The 21,978-nt window shown below is 38.3% G+C and overlaps 1 protein-coding gene across 5 annotated transcripts in view; it reads right to left on the reverse strand.

Moving 5' to 3' along the window:
* Positions 1–3,089: 3,089 nt before the first annotated feature.
* anxa11a (annexin A11a) overlaps positions 3,090–21,978 on the reverse strand; it is a 41,362-nt gene continuing 22,473 nt past the window's right edge. For 4 of the 5 annotated variants that reach the window (XM_034185446.1, XM_034185444.1, XM_034185445.1 and 1 more), the window contains 8 exons: positions 10,932–11,022; positions 9,346–9,425; positions 9,175–9,231; positions 8,897–8,990; positions 8,666–8,761; positions 4,510–4,568; positions 4,258–4,380; positions 3,090–4,143 (listed from right to left, as the gene is read on the reverse strand). In XM_034185446.1, the coding sequence (XP_034041337.1) occupies positions 4,084–4,143; positions 4,258–4,380; positions 4,510–4,568; positions 8,666–8,761; positions 8,897–8,990; positions 9,175–9,231; positions 9,346–9,425; positions 10,932–11,022 (660 nt within the window). In that variant the 3' untranslated portion in view covers positions 3,090–4,083. Of the gene's footprint in view, positions 4,144–4,257; positions 4,381–4,509; positions 4,569–8,383; positions 8,396–8,665; positions 8,762–8,896; positions 8,991–9,174; positions 9,232–9,345; positions 9,426–10,931; positions 11,023–21,978 lie in introns of those variants that run through there. The other variant, XR_004564630.1, reaches the window with a different exon arrangement.

Below are 21,978 nucleotides of genomic sequence, written 5' to 3' on the forward strand. Positions count from 1 at the left end.
TAAAGTTGATCAGCCACAGCATGACCTTATGGGAAAGTAGTAGTAGTAGAAGCTAGGCTTAGAAAACAGGTGAAGATCTGTGAGCAGCAGTATTGTTTCATGCCAAGAAAGAGCACTACAGATGCAATGTTGCTCTGAGAATACTGATGGAGAAGTATAGAGAAGGACAGGAGTTACGTTGTGTGTTTGTGGATTTAGAGAAAGCTTATGACAGGGTGTCAAGAGAAGAGTTGTGGTATTGTATGTGGAAGTCTGGAATGGGAGAGAAGTATGTGAGGATACTGTAGGACATGTACAAGGATGGTGCGACACCGGTGAGATGCGCAATAGGAATGACAGACTCATTCAATGTGGAGGTGGAATTACACCAAGGATCAGCTCTGAGTCCTTTTTTGTTTGCAATAGTGATGGACAGGTTGACAGATGAGATCAGACAGTCATGGGCTATGATGTTTGCAGATGACATTGTGATCTGTAGTGAGTAGAGAGCAGGTTGAGTCTTGCTTGGAGATGTGAAGATATGCTCTGGAGAGAAGAGGAATGAAAGTGAGCAAGAACAAGACTGAGTATATGTGAATAGTGTAGAATAGTGTGGTGACAAGGAGTAGAAGCGGTGAAAGCAGATTAAATACTTGGGGTCAATTGATTAAATTTTTTTCTCTCTGTTTGAGGTGCGGCTCCATCCAGAGATGGGAGTGGTGTCTTCTTCTGCAAGCCTCCCTTCCTGTGCACCGGCATGGTGCACAAAGTCTATAAGACAGTAGTGAGACCAGCTATGTTCTCTGGCTTAGAGACAGTGTCACTAACAAAAAGACAGGAGGCAGAGCTGGAGGTGGCAGAGCTCAAGATGTTGTGATTCTCTTTGGGAGTGACGAGAATGGACAGGATTAGGAATGAACATATCAGAGGGACAGCTCAGGTGAGACAAAAATCAGAGAGGCAAGACTGAGATGGTTTGGACCAAGGGTATGTAGGTAGAAGGATGCTGAGGATGAAGCCACCAGGCAGGAGAAGAGGGAGGCCAAAGAGGAGGTTTATGGATGTGCTGAGGGAGGACATGCAGGTGGTTGGTGTGACAGAGGAAGATACAGAGGACAGGATGAGATTGAAGCGATTGATCTGCTGTGGCGGCCCCTAATGTGAGCAGCAACAATCAGGTAACTTCTGCCATCTTTACTGCTTTTAGTGTCTCTATAGAGATAATATTGGAGCATCTGCAGCCGTGCTTCTCTGTATTATATATAGATTATGGCCTTATTCAAGCATGCACCGAAATTCACTGCAGCAGACACAACCGTCTCTCTATGTCTCCACCGCCCGCTTAGATGAAAAATTAATTACAGTTCATTCGTTTCAAAGGGAAGCAGGTTCTCCCTAGTGACAGATTCAGACATGTCTATACTTGTGAAGAGACACATTTATAGTCAGCCTTTATTTAGGTTTTGTTTTAATTAGGACAGATCACAGAAGTTAATAGCTTTATGTTTTATTGAAGATACTGCCAACAAGCATAGCCTTCATTTATTCTCACCAAATTGTCTCCAGCAGAAAGGTTTTTTTTTTTTTAATCAATGTCTGCACTTTTTGGAACTTAAAGTTTATGATTTAGTGTCATCTAGTGGTGAGATTGCAGATTACATCATGCCTTTGGCAGGCACATTGTTTCCCTTCAGGGTGCATGACCCAAAATGAAGGTTGCTGAAGTTGTTACCCTGCAATAGCATCCACACTGCGTATAGGGGAGCAGCCACCTTTTTCCTCCAGTGTTTCAGCCATGCTGCAAAAGACAAATATGTCCTTTTTGGGGCTACTGTATCAATATGGTGGGCTCCAAGCAGGGACCCTCTTCCACAGTTATGTAGGGCTCTTCTGCTTATGAAAAACAATTTGTTTTTACAATTCATTTCTGATAATGCTAAATACCCCCAAATCCTACTCACAGTGCCTTTGAACTGCTACCTTACAATGTATCTAAAGGCCCTTCAAGCCTTTGCCGCCTTTCTCCATCTGAACCTAAAGTGGCCGTTACCCACTGTCTTGTCACAGCATTGTAGGAATCCTAGACTTGCTTACTGCAGCTAAGGCAGCTTTATGGATGCCATCAATTCCACAGCCGCCCCCACCTTCTCTGAGTTATTGATCAAAGTGCAGTTAACATACATTATTGTAGCCACCCAAGTGGAAAGCTGTCTTTATAGTCAAGTCTGTTGAACTGAATTTTAAGTGAAGCAAACAGGATTCGATAAAGCATGGAGACTTCTGCATGCAGGCCTTCAAGGACACTAAAAGACAAAAAAAAAAAAAAGCTGTCTCATTCTTGGGTATAAACAGACTAAAATACAGTGTAGTTTTATGGTATTATTGTTTTTGAAATCATCAGGTTGAACCAATTTAAAATGAATTGTGATCATAATTATTGATCTTATGCTGTCGATCCATACTGTTCACAGCTGAGCACTTGTAATCAGGTTCCAGCGTTCCAGGGGTTTAAATCATACAAAAATAAAGACTTCACTGCCCTCTGCAGGTAAACAACAAGACAAACTACAGCTATTACAGTTTATTTTTGGCTGCTCTCATTCTTGCTTTGGGTCACCATAGCTGAGCCAATATGGATCTGCATGTTGTTTGGTTCAAGTTTTACACCAGATGCTGCTCCTGAAGCAGCTGCAGATGTACATGAAGAATGAGGCATGGCTGACTTTGAATTGGGAACCTGGGTTTTCCCGTTTGGCAGGCAAGTGGCCAACTGCGTGCAACAACCAAGTGCTAACAATGATAAAAGATAAAATACACCCATGGTTAAGAGTTATAATAATAATGTCATTATAATAATTCTATTTGTTGGTATGCCCCCTGATAAAACAAACATCAATATTGTGTTTCCTTTGATTGTGAATGAAGGGATACGATCGATTCAGTGTGAGATGCAAGCTTACAGCTGCAGGTGTTTTGTGGATGTTGATGATCATTCTGTCCAATGAACAACAGATATTGACTGTGTGAAATTTAGTTTAAATGCAAATTCTCTTATTTCTGTGACAGTAATTAAGACAAGCATCATCAATTATTGAAATGCGTTTATTTACAAGGAGACACTCCTTACTTGTTCAGGATATTGTGGTTATATTGTTTTTGTTATGAAATGGTGCATGTGCACATCCAGTTTTAAAACAAAGCCAATTCTATGGGGCTAAAAACCAGGTTTAAAGGAACACTGTTTTCGATGTAGCTGAAACAAATTTTAAATAATCAACTGTAATCAACTATTGTAATAATTTTTGTAATTTATCAAGGAAAAAAGTTTTTCCCATTTCCAACTTTTTGAATAAGTGCATTTCTTGCTTTGTTCCTATTACCAACATAAATTAAATTTTACAAGTATTTAATTGAACAAGCATTGTAAAGATATTATCTTTGTGTGTGGGCTTGGAATTACTTTTTTTTTTTTTTTTTTCCACTGGTTTAATGACATTTTGGAGCCTACACAAAAGGTTAACCATAGAAATAAAATCCATTATTAAATTATGAAAGTAATTATTAGCTGTGGCTTTATTAATGAATTTAATTCTAAACTGGTGTACATAAGTTAATGTCAAAACAAAGATCTGCAAATCAGCACAACTGTGGTGAAGAGTTGAAAAAAATATAGCAATGATGGAATTGTAAACAACATTCTACTTTGGTACTTAGCTGCTACATAATCTGATGTACAACATTTTGCTCAAAATTGTTTAACATTAGAAAATTAGCTAATAAATGTAATATCCTGAGATATCTGATATTGGCACAATTTAAATATCCTGAAAATACATACTGTAGCTCTTAAAATTTAAACAATCTGATAGACATTTAACATTCAAGCATGTATATGCAAAAACATACACGTGGCAAAAAAGTATAAAACCTTAGTGCACGAAGAAGAAACAGCAACATGTATGAGGTTCTGATAAGCGACTAAAAGTTGCATTGAGAGCATTGGCATGACATGCAGTGTTGCAGCTTGTGCATAGTATATATATAAGGTGAAAATCAGATATTGGTAGGAAACTGCTATAGTGCAGTAGATCTTGTATTTCTGTTTCAGTCACTGCCTCCACAGAGCTTCAGCAGTAGTTTCTTGTAGTCTCCTGATGTGTCTCCCTGCCAATCAAACAAAATGTCAGCAAAGCGTTTATTCTGTTTGTGAACTTGCTCACCATGCAAAAAATAGCCAGTTCACTTATTACTTTTCAATGATCTGTGAAAGGTACTTACAGAGATGTCTGTGTACAGCGACTTGCGATAGTTTTTCAGGTATTCCTGGCGGATATCCAGCATATCAACCTCAGAACGGGACACCATGATCCGGATCAGGGTTTTGTCTTTGGTTCCGGCTCCCTGAGCACATGAACACACACATACACTGTATATAAGGCAGGTGACACGAAACAGAAATTTTAGAAAATGATATAACTGCTGTTACACTATATTATCTTGAAAAAATTCCAAACAGGACATATGTCTCACCTTCATGGCCTTGTAAAGCCTCTCAGCAAAGTAGGCAGGGATGTTCTTAATACACTTCACTGAAAAAGACAAATCAGTTACTTACAACCAATGAGGCACACAAGTACAGTGCATCTGGAAAAAATTCACTTTTTCCACATTTTGTTATGTTACAGCCTTATTTCAAAATGGAGTAAATTATTTTTTATCTCTCAAAATTGTACTCACAAGACTCCATAATGCCCAAATGAAAGCATGTTTTTTTTATTAAATTAAATTATTAAAAATAAAAACATGTACATAAGTATTCACACCCTTTGCTCAATACTTTGTTGATGCACCTTTTGCAGCAAATTACAGCCTCAAGTCTTCTTGAATTATGATGCCACAAGCTTGGCACGCCTACCTTTGGGTAGTTTTGTCCATTCCTCTTTGCAGCACCTCTCAAGCTCCATCAGGTTGGATGGGAAGCATCCGTGCACAGCCATTTTCAGATCTCTTCTGAGATGTTCAATCAGATTCAGGTCTGGGCCCTGGCTGGGGCACTCAAGGACATTCACAGAGTTGTCCTGAAGCCACTCCTTTGATATCTTGGTTGTGTGCTTAGGGTCACTGTCCTGCTGAAAGATGAACCATCACCCCAGTCTGAAGTCAAGAGCGCATTGGAGCAGGTTTTTTTCCAGGATGTTTCTGTACATTGCTACGTTCATCCTTCCTCAATCCTGACTAGTCTCCCAGTTCTTCCTGCTGAAAAACATCCCCACAGCATGATGCTGCCACCACCATGCTTCACTGTAGGGATGGTGCCTGGTTTCCTCCAAATGTGACTCCTGGCATTCACATCAGACAGTTCAATCTTTGTCTCATCAGACCAGAGAATTTGTTTCTCATGGTCTGAGAGTCCTCCAGGTGCCTTTTGTCAAACTCCAGGCGGGCTGTCACGTGCCTTTTACCAAGAAGTGGCTTCAGTTTGTCCACTCTACCATACAGACCTGATTGGTGGATTGCTGCAGAGATGGTTGTCCTTCTGGAAGCTTCTCCTCTCTCCACAGAGGAATGATGGAGCTCTGAAAGAGTGACCATCGGGTTCTTGGTCACCTCCCTGACTAAGACCCTTCTCCCCTGACCGCTCGGTTTAGAAAGGCGTCCAGCTCTTTGAAGAGTCTTGGTGGATCTGAATGTCTTCCATTTACGGGTGATAGAGGTCACTGTGCTTACTGGAATCTTCAAACCAGCAGAAATGTTTCTGTATGCTTCCCCAGATTTGTGCCTTGAGACAATCCTGTCTCAGAGGTCAAGAGACAGGTTTTTTAATTTTTTACTTCATGCTTGGTTTGTGCTCTGACATGCACTGTCAACTGTGGGACCTTATATGTAGACAGGTGTGCGTCTTTCCAAATCATGTCCAATCAACTAAATTTACCCCAGGTGGACTCCAAATAAGCTGTAGAAACATCTCAAGGATCATAAGTGGAAACAGAATGCACCTGAGCTCAATTTTAAGCTTTGTGGCAAAGGCTGTGAATACTTATGTACATGTGATTTCTAAGTTTTATTTTTTAATAAATTTGCAAAAAACAAAAACCTTTTTTCACACTGTTATTTTGGGGTATTGTGTGTAGAATTTTGAGGAAAAAATTAATTTCATCCATTCTGGAATAAGGCTGCAACATAAAAAAATGTTGAAAATGTGAAGCGCTGTGAATACTTTCCAGTTACACTGTATGCAAGCTTTAAACGTTCTTTGTATTGTCTTGCCAAAATCCCCTTGGAAAACAAACAAACAAAAAAAAATTAAGGGGCTTCTTCTGCAAAAAATGAATTTGTCCAAATGTTTACATAATCAAAATAACTAGTCAGTATAGGGTGATAGAAGGCAGGAAAAATTCAATAAGTAACTGAAAAAAGAACCAAAATATGAAGAAATACACAAAAAATTGCCTTATCTTCATGGCAGGTGCACAACACATTGTGCAAATGTTTTTAGGGTGACTTTGGCATCATACTGATGTTTACTTTGCAATAAGCAAATCAGGCTGCTGTGCAAAACAGGAGCTGGATTCATTCACAAAACATGAGAGGTGTGACTGCTATGAGCGTTGGATTAATGTACTCTCCACTGCAGCCGTTTCTGCCTCTGAGACGGACTTCACATGCAAACTCTGGAATGAAAACAAGTTCTGAGGCCGGTTGCCTGCACTACGTTTGAGAAAAGTTTCATAGTTCTACAACTAGTGTCTTGCTCGTGGGGATCCACAGGCTCTAGATTGGGTAGTCGTCATAAAATAAGTAGCTGACATTTTTCAAGGGTGGTTAAAAAAAAAAAAAAAAGTGCAATCTTTCTATAATGGAGTTGAATTGGAATTGTGTGTGGTTCCAGAATGTTTTTAGAACCTTTGAGCTTAGACCTCAACAGTTTTAGAAGAACTCAAACCTTTTATTTCTTGTTAATTACATAATTTTTTAATGTTAATTTACTGTATAAATTGTTAAGGTTATTATGATATTCACACTATTATTAACTTATTTTTAAATGGACCACCATGGAAATAAGTGTTTTCCCTTTCTTGTGTTATCCATGTATTTTTAACGTATTTACAATATTATGTACTTACAATGAAACTTACAAAAAATAAATAAATAAATTTACCGCCCCCTGCTTGATTGGTGTGTGAGTCCCAAATGGAAATATCAATGGTCCATTATTCAGTGTTGTTGGCTAATTTAGCTTCTCTACAAATATTACGTTCAGCTTTCATCCTTGCCGCCGTTCATCCTTGACCCAAAACACATAAACATGCCAAATGTCAGCTCTCCAAAGTTTGTGCGTGATCAAAATTGCATGCACACAGAGCTTTTTTTTTTGTCTTTTCTGCTTTCTGCTGTAAGCAGGTGCTTTTAATTTGACAGAGAGTGGGGCGGAAGACATTAAAAGCACAGCACTTTTCACTTATGGTACTGGGAGCATGACACTTAAGTCACTCATGGTAACAGCAAAGTAACACTTAACTAAACTGACTAAACCAACTGAACTACAAAAACACAATGAATCAAAAAACACTAACAACACTGTTAAACTAATACGAACCACAATAACAACATTTAAAGCCTCAAAACCCTAAACTGTCATGGTGCATTGCAGCATTTATCCTTGACCCAAAATACAAAAGCATGCCAAATGGAAAATGTCAGCTCTCACCGGTTTCTCACACGCGCACACACAGAAGCCACTTCACTATTATAATATAGATAATGGTTGCTTGTGAACTGACACGAATGCACTGGCTCTACACCTGACCACACATGAGATTTAGACCAACATGATCTGACGAGTGCAAAATGGACTTGATGACGTGGCTGCAAAACTTACAACTGCATCAGGTGGAAACTAGCAATGATACAAGCATTGTGCTGTGCACCATTTTATGCCTGGTGGAAAATAGGGCCCAAAACAAGTGTAACTGAAGATGACAAGCTAAATGAAAATAAATTCTCAGGGTACTGAGAGTACATAACTCTGCCAAGGTTGTTAATGGCTTCTTTTGTAATGTTTAAATATCTTTTAAAATGGTCTGGAATCTAAGTTTTAAAAATTACCCACTTTGGGTCTGGTCAAGCTGAAGGTCTCGTTTCAGTCTCTCCCCCTCTCTCTCACACACAAATACACAGATAAATGCTCCTTGGCAGAGATAATTGTACAGCGGCAGAGATATAAAGAATATAAATCTCAATTAGAAAACAAAGACCCCCCCATACCAATGACATGAAAATGAAAACACAAAGTGCACACCACTTCATCACAAAGACAGACATCTACACACCAGGGGACCAACATGGGAATATGTACAGTGTGGATTTCCTGAAATGTAAGCACATCTACTGGAAATCATCTTACTGTATCACAGACCTGAAAAATGTTAGCAAAAAGGGACAAAACAAAAAAGAAAAGATTTTGCAATTAGCTGCAATATAACCTCCAGTTCCAATGTATTATGTGATAAACAAGAATCACAGAAAATATTTTGTAGTTGTGCGATACAAATGTTCAAACACAGAGTTATATCAGTGCATAAAACATGTTGGCAAATCTCTGCACTCTTTTACTCACAATGCACTGCAGATGCAGCCTTTCTGGGAATACGCTACGTTGTATCTGTGTGTGTGTGTGTATTCTCACCAACTGTCAGCATGCCGCTTTCAAGGTCTCCAGACATCTCTCTGCTGATGCTCTTCTCAATGTCTCTACCACACATTTTCTGGTACTCATTAAACACTATACACATACACACACACACACACACACACACACACACACACACACACATTTGCTCAATGGGCTTCATTCTACTTGTACTTCTTTTTTTTTATACAGAATTTTAAAATTGAATTAGATTTTGTTCAACAGTACCTGCGCTCAGATGGGCTTTGCTCCTCGAACATAAAATTGCATTAAACTTGGACTCATCTGTTCCTAACTTGTTCTCTCCCGCAGCATACAAGGCCTGCAAGACCAAAATGTTTTTTGTTTTAGGAATATAACAGTACCTGCAGACACAGGGAGCAAATCCAAACTCCACATGGAAAAACTGTCAGCGTAGGTTAGAACCAGGAGCCAACAGTTCTAACCACTCCACACTGTGATGCTGCGCATGAACAGAGGGAAGTTCTTCATAAACGAGACTTTACCTGAGCATCCTGCTTGGCCAGAGAGAGGTCAACATTTGGTCGCTCATCACGATTACCCTACGAAAGGCACAGATGTCTCAAATACAGTTTTAAAACAGTACAGTACTGCATCTACTGTTGTCTCATTGTAATAACAAGGAGATCTCACATATAATTGGGTCTGAGCTTTACCTGAGCAAGTGAGACCAGGAGCCGACGGAAATGGCCTGACGTATCTCCACTAATAGAACTTTCCAGTGTCTTCTTGTATTCTGGAATATCAACAAGCAACAATAAAATCTTCAAGTAAAAGCAAAGGCTCTATACTGAAACTTGGGTTTCAGGGATACAGGATTGTGGTTGCTAAAATGTTGATGTTGAGCACATTTAAATACGACACTTTTACTGCATTTAAACATAGAGTATATATATATATATATATATAAAAACTAAATATACACACACACAGGAAACACCCTGCATGATGTCACACAAAGCCTCTCTATACAGATCCAGAAGACCAGTCTTGAAAACCAAACAGTGCTGCTCTGGGTGTTGCCATGTTGGCAGTGCTTACTCTGCGTACGCCACAATCAACTCATATTTGGATAAAGAGGTGGAGTGTGGGTGAGACTGTGTGCGATCTGGGTGGGACAAATGAGGCCCAAATATGCAACCCTGTCTTCCAGCTATCAGACAAATTAAGCTAAACTTGGATCAGGTTTTTAATTAAATTATATTTTTAGGGACTGGGTACTGGTTTGCTTTGGTGTGGGCATTAAAAATTCTGACCCGCTTATTTCCTTAGTAAGGGCAGATTAACTGGACCATCAATGCCATCAAGCTACTGATAGCTGCTAAAAGTGTTAATGCTGTTAGCATCCAAAATTAAACAAGGCAAAAATATCACTTGACAGAAATACTGAACACAGACATCTTACATGATACATCAGGACAAGTAACGACACAACAACCCATGTTCATACAGATATTTGACATAAAATGCTCAGCAAGGACAAACATGGTCCCTCGCAACAACTAGAAGAAGAGTGGCTTCTTTGCCATCAGACAGACTAGCTGTCACTCAGAGCAACCACACCCCTAATTATACATAACTTTATGGCTTAAAACAGCTTAAACTCAGGAGACCAGAAAAAAAATGGTGGGGGAAACTAGCTATAGAGACCAAAACCAGTTTTTGTACCAGGCTGTAAACATGTTTATTTTTTCCTTTGAATCTGGGCATTTTAACATGGACTTCTATGAGAATGTGTTCCCTTTTGCTTACAGTTTCTATTTAAAGAATAAGGCACCAACATTTTCCAACAAACATACGACTGCATCCTAACAGCTATTCAGGGTTGTTAGGATGGGCTAACTTAATCATATTAATAAGGAAACTGTACAACAGGTTACCATGTAAACACAAAGAAAGTAATTAGTTATAATTGTTTTTAAAAATACAATTTTTTGCAGGTGATTTCACTGATTAACATCCCTTTGAGCAGGTGGGATGAGTTCATCAGTGAAATCACCTGCTGGAGTCAGTGGCTGCAAAGAAAACCTGCACCCTCTCAGCCCTTTCTGGAATAGTTTGGACACCACTGCACTAAACACTTGGCCACCACCCTTGGAGGTATTTTTGGCAGTGCCAAAACACACACACTACTTGCAGAATAATGTAATAAAACACTTTACAGACAAGGAATTAAGAGAATATAATAAGTAAGAACAGCAGTATTTCAAGGCAGTGAAATAGCCACACAGATGTATTTTACCTTGTTTGTAAATCTGGTTTATCTCCTTGATCTCAGCATTTGAGCGAGAAGACAGGATCTCTATCAGACAGGCTTCATCAGTTCCAGCACCCTGTTAAAGAGGAAAACACAGCAATAATGTGAAAGCCTGGGGTTTGTAACAATCATATACATATACATATACACACACACACACACACACACACAGTGAAATGGAAATTGTGAAATCCGAGGAAAATTTGGAGGGGGTCGAGGGCCCATGGGGCCCCAGAAACCAAATTAATTTTTTATCTAATGATACATTTTTAGCATCTCCTGGAAGAAAAAACAAAATCTCAAAAGCACATATTTAAATGATCCTAGACTCAACCTTTTATTTTAACTGTCAATGATAATGTTGAAATAAGAGAATATGATGTGGAAGTCGGACCTGGAATGATGTTCCTTTTAATTGTAAACCAAATTATGCATTAACTCAGAACAATTAAACTACATGAAATTCATGAAGACTGAAAAGACTGTTGCAGCATTTCAAAAACCACAGCTAAAGCTTGTAGAATATTTTGAAAATCAGGGTAAAATATCAATAACATATCTTATAGTAAAAAAGACAAATATTGTGTGTAAATTCTTGTAAATCCAGTGTCTTTTTCCCATGAAAAAAGTCTACATTAACAAAAACTGATTTACATTCTTGTGTAAATTCATGTACATCCATTCAAAGCCACAAAGTCTTTTTTCCAATGAAAGAAAGTCTAGATTAATAATAAAAAAGTGACATAATCTTATCTAAAATCCTGTTTGGGGACTTCCGGTCTGGCGGGACAAGTGAAGGCAGCATAGAGTGCACGCTCCCGACTGAGTAATTCCCTATTTTACCCTATTTTTCTAACTCGAAAATTGGAAAATATTGGTTCTAAAGAAGCGGGTACTATTCTAAAGAAGAAAAATTCTGACAAAACATAAGAAAAAAACAGCACGTGAACGCAGTGAGGCGAGTGAAGATACTCTGTCGCAAGCCAGCAACAACATGGAGGATGAGCCACAAGGTAGCGCTGACAAGAAAGACCGCCCTGCTAATATGGGCATGATACTAAGAGAGTTACGTGATTTCAGAAAAGACACGAATGAGCAGTTTAATGCAATGACAGAAGAAGTAAATGGCTTCGGCAAAAGGCTGGACGAAGCAGAGGGCCGCTTAAATGAAGTGGAGACCCGGGTGCAACATTCGGAAGAGCTGCTAAGGGAGCTAACTAAACAACAAACGCGGTATGAAACAAAGATGCTGGACCTCGAGAGCCGCTCACGGCGGGAGAACATCAGGATATACAGAGTGAAGGAGGGAGAAGAGGACTCATTTCCATCTGTGATTAACTTTGTGGAGATGTTGTTTGAAAAAGCTTTGGTCTCTCATCTCCTTCCACATTGGGTATTGAAAGAGCGCACCGTGCTATTGCCGAAAAACCACCTGAAGGAGCCGCGCCTCGCTCATTTATTGTCAAATTTGCAAGTTATCGCACCAAAGAGGATATACTCAAACAAGCTTGGCAAGCGAAAGGATTTGACTTCAAGGGGGAAAAAAGTGCACGTGGACAATGACTATGCCACAGAAATACAACGAAGAAGGAAAGAGTATATGGCGGCCAAGGATGTACTTAAGGAGAACAATATTAGATTCCAGTCGCCCTTCCCAGCCAGGCTGAGAGTGTATTATAGTGACGGCACAGTGACGTACAACACGGCGCATGAAGCTACGGCGGATATGGTGACAAGGGGACTGTCGGTGAAAGTGGTGAAGGATCGATCTACACTTCTGGACCAAATCGATCAGCAGTCATGGCAAACAAAGAGTAAGAAGATGAAGCAAGGTAGCACGGCACAAAAGCAGGGCTTCAGAGAGCGGCTCCAGGAGTTCAGGCATAGAGATGACGCAAACTAACAAAAGTGCGGCTTACACAGAGACATTATATATGAGGAATATGTTCTCTCTTATTTATCCATTTTATTTTTTTATTTCATTTGTTAAATTGTTTCACTGTTTTGTTATACTAATTTGTTGGGGATTGAGGGCATTTATAAGTTGATTATGTCAGGTTAGTGAAAGATATAGGGACACCACGGACCTACGCATTGTCAGTCAGCGGGCTGCAGGGGGCACTCTTCCACAGGTTGGCAGAAGAGTCTTTCCCTCACCACTCTCAGCTTATACGGTAGCTATTTTTTTTTTTGGAAGTCAAGGTAGTATGTTTTTTATTTTTTACTGTTCCTTCTATCAAATACTACCTTCTTTTTTTTGGTTGTTGTTTACCAGGGGTGTACGTTTTATTTTATCAAAGATATTGAGGTTCAAATTTAAATGCCTATATGATGCAGAGTAATAAAACTACTAAGATTGTATCTTATAATGTAAACGGGTTGGGTAATCCTATTAAGTGGGGTAAGATTATGTCTAAGTTGAAAAAAGAAGAAATAGAAGTGGCTCTCTTGCAGGAAACTCATTTGTCACAGCCAGAACATGAGAAACTCATAAAATGGAAATTTAACCAATTCTCATCTGCTTGTTCTCAGGGCTCTAAAAGAGGAGTGGTAATCGTAATTTCAAAGAGGCTTAATTTTGAGTGTATTCAAGAGAAAAGAGATAAGGAGGGGAGATTTGTAATGGTGAAGGGATACTTGGAAGGTATTTTGACTACTTTTTTGAACATATATGCTCCCCCGGGGTCAGAGTTGAAATTTTATAAAAATATTTTTGAATTAATTACAGTAGAGGTACAGGGCACTCTGATTCGACTCAATCCAGTGCTGGATTCGTCTAACCCTCACTGCTCGGAGCCAAATAAAATAACTAAGTTTATTAAATTAATTCTTAAAGAACTGGGCCTTCTGGACGTGTGGAGGGAGATGAACCCAACTAGAAAAGATTACACTTTTTACTCCCACCCGCACTCTTTCTACTCTAGGCTGGACTATTTCTTAATGTTCCAAAAAGATTTTAATAGAGTGGTTAGTTGTGAGATAGGAGTAATGGACTTATTGGACCACATCCCAGTGTATTTGGGAATAGAAAGAGAGACACACTTTGGAGATTAAACACAGGTATTCTACCCCCATTTAGAGAACAGATCAGGGAAGATATTACGAATTATCTGATCGAGAATGATAATGAGGAAGTTTCACCAATTATCTTATGGGATGCTTTAAAAGCTGTCCTGAGGGGGAAACTTATAGGCTATAGCTCCAATCTAAAAAAGACAAGAAATGAGACATTTAAAAAACTCCAATCACAATTAAAAATAATGGAAAATGACCATAAAATTACTATGAATAAAAATTTGTCCTTAGAAATACAAAAAAAAGAAAAACGCAATTAATGAAATAAAGAAAAATATGGTATTTTTACAGCAAAGATATTACGAGGTAGGGGGTAAATCAGCAAAACTGTTAGCCTATAAATTGAAAAGACAACAATTAGAAAATACAATTCATAAAATTAAAGATCCTCAAACAAACGAGTTAATTTATAAATGGGAAGATATTCAACATACTTTTTTAACTTTCTATAAAGAACTATACACACAATCAAAAACTGATGAAAAAAAAAAAACATGTCTTTCCTGAATACACTAATTCTACCGAAAGTGAGTGAAAATCAAAATAAAAACTTGATGACTGAAATAACTGAACTTGAAATTAAGAAGGTCATTTCCAATTTGAAACCAAATAAAGCTCCGGGACCAGACGGTTTCCCTTCAGAGTGGTACAAAGAGATGAAAGACCTCTTGGTGCGTTTAATGAAAACCACATTTAATTTTATTTTACAGACAGGTGTAACTCCCCCATCATGGAACGAGGCTACTATCTCCTTAATAGCCAAAGAGGGAAAGGACAAGCTTGATTGTGGAAATTATCGTCCAATTAGTGTACTTAATCAAGATTACAAGATATTCACACACATTCTTGCCAAAAGAATGGAGAATATTCTCACTGAGATAATTAGCCTGGACCAGACGGGCTTTATTAAGCAGAGACAGACACAGGACAATATCCGACGAACACTACATATAATTGATCACGTAACAGAAGAAAATATTGAAATGATCCTCATTGGTCTTGATGCTGAAAAAGCCTTTGATTGGGTAAACTGGGAATTTTTATATAAAATTTTGGGACAATTTGGTTTTCATCGGTCGTTTATTGTAGTCATCCAGGCATTATACAGGTGTCCGAAAGCAAGAATTAAAATTAACGGAGCACACTCAAAATCCTTTGACCTGAGAAGAGGGACATGTCAGGTGTGCCCGCTGAGTCCAGTACTCTTTATTCTCTTCATTGAGGCCCTGAGTCAAGACATCAAGCAGGACAGTGGTATTTCTGGAGTCAAAATGGCGGGCCAAGAACACAAAATTTCCCTGTTCGCAGACGACGTTTTGATCTACTTAACAAATCCAAACTTGTCTTTCCCCAAACTGCTATCTTTCCTGGAGGACTTCAGTTCAATATCTGGCTATAAACTTAACATTCCAAAAACACAGATATTAACCTTTAATTACGAGCCCAGTCAAGAAATAGGAACAAGTGTTAAATTGAAATGGGATTTGGAGCAGATGAAGTACCTGGACGTGAACATACCTAAAGAACTTATAAATTTACATGATGTGAATTATAAGCCATTGAGTCATAAAATTAATGAAGATATTAAAAGATGGAACATGCTACCAATTTTAAGTTTTGAGTCACGTATTGATGTAGTTAAGATGAATGCTCTTCCCAGACTGCTTTATCTGTTCCAAACTCTCCCAATTGAAATATTTGATAAACAGTTTAATGAATGGGACAAACTAATCTCTAGATTTATCTGGCAGGGGAAAAGACCAAGATTAAAATACAAATATTTACAGCTGGCAAAGGACAAAGGGGGATTAGCTCTACCGTGCATGAGGGACTATTATTTATCAGCACAATTCCGGACGTTAGTGTGTTGGTGTAATCCAGACTATAAAGCAAGATGGAAAGAGCTAGAGATGGCCGAGTCTGAAAACTATCCAATTCAGGCAAAGTTAGGCGACAAAAGACTGATAAAAGAGCAGATAGAACAAGGTAATCAATGGATTAATCTTCCGCTGAAACTTTGGCTAAATTGTCTTAATAAGAATGGTTGGCATGAGAAAGCTAGGATTTTAAGATGGTGTGCTTATGACTTGGATTTCACTCCTAATAAACTAGATACAACATATAAAAGTTGGGCCGGTCTAGGCTTAGGAGCTTATTGTATGTTGTATGATAAGGAAATTTTGAGGGAATTTCAATCAGTAAGGGAGCAATATCAACTAAGTAATTCAGATTTTTACAGGTTCCTCCAAATGCGTCATCATCTACAAAAAACTTTGCCTAGAAATAAGGATATTTTTGAAACTCCAATACTTAGAATTTTTATTAAGGCATATCGCACAGACTCAAATTTTAAATTAATCTCGAAATTATACAAGCAGCCAAGGATTGAAATAATCATATATTAAACAAAAATGGGAAAGGGAATCAAAGGTGGTGATTTCTGATGTTACTTGGTCTAAATAATGTGCATTTCAATGGAAAATATCCAGCTCTAATGTTTGGAGATGTTTTGGTTGGAAAAGCTTGTGTAGATATTTTATCACTCCAGCACAAACCAAATATTATTCAAGCTCCTCCAGTTGTTGGAGAAACTGCGGAGCCCAGACTGCAAAACACTTCCATTTGTTTTGGTCATGTCCACTGGTCAATAGCTTTTGGATTTGTATTCATTCTGAAATGGAAAAAATTTTGGGTCTGAAGTTCCCTTTTAATTGGGACGAACTTCTTTTTGGACCTTTACATTCAGTGGACACAGACAAAGAAACCAGATGTCTATACGGCATGTTAAGTACGGCAGCCCGTAAAGCAATCACCAAAAAGTGGATGAGCTCCCACGCTCCATCTTTAGAGGACTGACACAGGATTGTTTACGGACTATTCACAATGGAACGAATTACATTTTCCAGGAGATTACAATCGGACAAATTCGAAGAGGTTTGGAGCAAATGGAGGAGTTACATTTCTGCCAGGCATCCTGAATTTGTATGACACTCTGTATTCTCATTTTAAATTGAATGTTTTGAATGTTGTTTTTTTTTAAGTACACCCCTGCATGTTCTTTGCTCTATGTTCTAAATTTTTTTTTGTGTGTGTGTATCTCTGTAAAAATATTTTGTTAAACTTTAAAAAAAACAAACTGTAAATAAGTAGGCTAAATTTAAATGATGTGCTTAACAACTATTTGCCGATGCGTTAAGACTTTATATTACTTTCACAATTGCCCTTTTATTGCAGATTAAGATGTCAAATCATTCATTACTTTGAAGTTTAACATTTATTGAGTAATCAACCTGTAAACAAATTTATTAATGCCTATTTTTATTGTATTATAAGTTGGTAATTAAAAATGTTTTATTACTAAAATCCTGTTTGAACAGCACAATGTTTATTTTCCAGGGAGACAGAAATTCTTACCATGTTTCTCCCGTTTATCTTTCAGGTGTGTTCATGAAGCCAGCGACAATTCCACAGATTCTTGTCCTTGTCAAACGTTTTCAAACCGTCTTTCTCACCATCGTCGCTCTGTCTGATGTCGCCCCGTGACACACATGCTGCAAAATTATTCTTTTAAAAACTTGAGATCTCCAAAAGTTTGCAATGTCTACATGCTACGTTTAGCTTAACTGTCTTGCAGCAGACACACAGCGTCGCTGCAGCAACCACAGTCCCGCTTTACGACAACTGTCGTAACAGATACGCTTTGAGTGGCATTTTTCCTCCGCGAAGTTCCGCGGATCCGAGGACACAGATTTGTATCTGTAACACACAGAACAGTGTCCGCGGACTTATAAACCTTGCACGATGTCGTAAAAAAAAGAAAAAGGAAAAGCTTTGTGATAGGCATTTTAAAAACTCAGTGACGATCACAATTACAGAGTACCACACTAACAGCCCCCACTCCTCTGCATAATGAAATCCGCGGAATTCCTCGGATCCGCGCGAGAGAGAGAGAGATGTATGCAAAAGTTTGGGCACCATCCATGATTTTCCATTATAAATCACTGGTTGTTTGGCTCAGCGATTTAAGTTAAATATAGGGGAAACCGGGGCACAGTGGATCAGAAATGTTGTTTTGTGGCAGCATAAACACATTATGCATAGATTTAGGTCATTTTATTGTGGATTTAATACAGTAAGTTACTGTTTATAAGGCTGTGTTATTTATTTCTCTCCAAGTGTAATTTACAGGTGTTTAAAAATCGATTTTAAAATTTTGATTCACTGTGCCCCATGAATTTGTGTCCGGGGCACAGTGAATCAATTTAGAATATAATGAAAAAAAAACACGATTATAAAGATTTCTTCAAAATTATTAAATATATGCTGATGCATATACAAACTGTAATCCAACAAACCAACTATGTAATGTGTGAGTGTCATATATAGTGATATAAGTCCTTTAGAAACTATTATAAATACAACTGTCATAATTTCTGTTCAAACGTGAAAACAGCTGTTTATATACACAAATTATAGAAATAATTCATAGAAAAATAAATGTATAAGGTTCAACAAGTAATATTTGTCATCCACTTGATACTGGGGCTTAGTAAATCACTTTCTAGACTGATTCACTGTGCCCCGGGTGCATGTGACACACGATTCATGTTATCAAATAGCTGATACTCTGGAGAAGACATAATACATGCTTATCAGTTGGACGGGGTAGTCTTCTAACTAATCATTTTTGTTGGGCCACCTTTCCTCTGTTGTGAGAAATAAATACAAAAACATCCATAAAATTTGCTTTTGATAGGAAAAAACCGCCTTCACTTGCAACTTAGATTTACCCTTAATGTATCCAAAAACAAAACACTAATTTATAAGAGGGATGTCTTTATGCATAAAAATACCATAACTGCTGCAAATATATATGTAGTTTTGCAGATATAGCAGGCAAGACAGTGATATTTGAAAAGTGAAATGAAGTTTCTAGGATTTACAGAAAGTGTACAATAATTCTTTAAACAAAATTAGGCAGGTGCATAAATTTGGCACCCCAACAGAAAAAAATACATCAATGTTTAGTAGATCCTCCTTTTGCAGAAATAACAGCCTCTAAACGCTTCCTATAGCTTCCAATGAGAGTCTGGATTCTGGTTTATTTTATTTTGGACCATTCTTCTTTACAAAACATCTCAGGTTTGTTGGTTTCTGAGCATGAACAGCCCGCTTAAAATCACACCACAGATTTTCAATAATATTCAGGTCGGGGGACTGAGACAGCCATTCCAGAACATTGTACTTGTTCCTTTGCATGAATGCCTTTGTAGATTTTGAGCAGTGTTTAGGGTTGTTGTCTTGTTGAATGATCCAGCCCCCACGCAACTTCAACTCTGTCACTGATTCATGAACATTGTTCTCAAGAATCTGCTGATACTGACTGGAATCCATGTGACCCTCAACTTTAACAAGATTCCCAGCACCTGCACTGGTGACATAGGCCCAGAATGATAGAACCACCTCCAAATGTTACTATAGGCAGCAAGTGTTTTTTCTTGGAATGCTGTGTTCTTTTTCAGCCATGCATACTGCCCCTTGTTATGTTCAAATAACTCAATTTTTAGTTTCATCAGTCAACAGCACCTTATTCCAAAATGAAGCTGGCTTGTCCAAATGTGCTGTAGCATACCTCAAGTGACTCTGTTTGCGGCGTGTATGCAGAAAACAGGGATGAGATTGGCAAATTTGATTTTCAGAGGAAAATAAGCCAGGGTCCAGGGGCCGGAGGCCCCGGCGGGTCCAGGGCGGAGCAGCATTTTTGCTGTTTTAAAACATGTAAATTGCACTAAAATGATATTAAAAACTACTATAAATGCCAGGTGTTCATATCTATAATTCAAACTGTAAACCCTTACTAAGACTATCTACTGTACATGTGTATTTTTGTGACCAAAATATTTTTTCATAACTGATTTTCAGCATTCTCCACTTTCAGCATGGCACACTTGTCAACAAACATACATGTAAGGGCGGGAGAAACGCATATATAACCTTTGCGCTGATTGGTCATAAGCTTTGTAATAACCAATGAAAACGTGCGTAAGTAATAGCTTTGACTGCGCTTCGATACCGTCTCGGTTTTTATGATTTGTTGGAGGGAAAACTACCGAATATTGGAAGTTGAAAGACTACACAGTTACCTCCCTTACACTACATGCTCATTGTGCACCTACTTCATACTGGTCACTGATCAGCACAGCGTTACTTCCGCGTTCGGCTGACTGACAGACTGATCGAAACTTGCTGCGTCGGCGATAACAAACAAAGACCACTCAGTGTTCTGAATAGACGACAATTTTATTAAACAAAGGTACGCCTGGCATTATTTTTTTTGCATTCTTACCCCCCCTAAAATTTTCTCAACGGATTTGGACGTTTCACAAAATCGACCCCCGGGACTGTCAAATCCGCAGAAAAATCTCATCCCTGAGAAAAGGCTTCCTCTGCATTACAGCATCTCCTTGTGCAAAGTACACTGTATAGTTGAACGATCCACAGAGACACTATCTGCAGCAAGATCATGTGGGTTGACTATGACTGTTCTCGCCATCCTTCGCTTCAGCTTATCTGAGATTTTTCTTGGCCTGCCACTTCGGGCCTCAAGTAGTACTGTGCCTGCGGTCTTTCATTTTCTCACTATGTTCCTCAGAGTGGAAACTGACAGCTGAAATCTGAGATAGCTTTTTGTATCCATCTCTTAAACCATGATGTTGAACAATCTTTGTTTTCAGGTCATTTGAGAGTTGTTTAGAGGCTGAATGTGACAAACAAGAAATGGGTGTTGTGAAAGGGGGGTGCTGTGGTTATTCAGAGTAAAGTCTGTTATAGAAATGAGATTCTTTGGCAACTGAGTGATAATTCTTTTTATGCTCCTCTCTCTTATGATCCCACTGTTAGATTCAAGATGAAATTTATTCTTTTCTCAAAAATCAGTGGATGAGAAACTTATCACACTAGCTGAATTTAATTTTCTTTTTCAAAGATATCCAGTGCATCCTATTTTTTACACTCTTCCTAAGATATATAAGAGTTTGGTTGAACCAGTACCTGGACGTCCCATTGTTGCAGGCAATGACTCTCTTACAGAGCCTATTTCTATTTATATTGATCAACATATTAAACAACTGGTTTTTCAGCTACCGTCATTTATTAAAGATACTACTGATTTGCTTAATAAATTAGAGGCGATACAGAGTGTTACGACAGAGGACCTTGTCTGCACAATGGACGTAGCCAGTCTGTATACAAATGTACCACATGTTGAAGGGCTACTAGCATTGAAGTTTTTCCGTGATACCAGAGATAATCCTGTCCCTCCCACGAACTTCCTTTTGGACATGTCTGAACTTATTTTGAATAGAAATTATTTCAAATTTGAGGATTCCTATTTTTTACAATGTCAAGGTGTTAAGTAGGGGCAGTGTATATAGTCCAAATTATGCCAATTTATTTATGGGCAAGTTTGAAGATTTTGTATACAATAATAATCCATTTTTACAGTTTTTAAAGTGTTGGTTTCGCTACATAGATGATATCTTTTTCATTTTTTCTGGAACTGTGGCTCAACTTGAGGATTTTAAGGTTTATATTGATTCTAGGATGCCTACTATGTTTATGCTAGAATTTAGCTTTGATTCTGTTTCTTTTCTTGACGTGAATGTGTGTAAGGATGACTATTTTAGTACCAGTCTGTATAAGAAAAAGACTGACTCTAATAGTTATTTGCATTTCACCAGTTATCATCCATCTGGTCTTAAAAAGAGTCTGCCTTTCAGTCAATTTTTGAGAGTAAGGAGAATTTGTAGTACTGACAAGAGTTTTGATGTACAGGCAGAGGAACTCTATAATAGATTTCTAGTAAAAGGATATGACAAAAAGATACTGGTGGACTGCTGGCACAGGGTCAAACAAATTGACAGACGGTCGCTTTTAACTCCTACACCTCGTCGTCCAA

Source organism: Thalassophryne amazonica, chromosome 13, assembly GCF_902500255.1.
Source record: "Thalassophryne amazonica chromosome 13, fThaAma1.1, whole genome shotgun sequence".
Lineage (NCBI taxonomy): Eukaryota > Metazoa > Chordata > Actinopteri > Batrachoidiformes > Batrachoididae > Thalassophryne > Thalassophryne amazonica.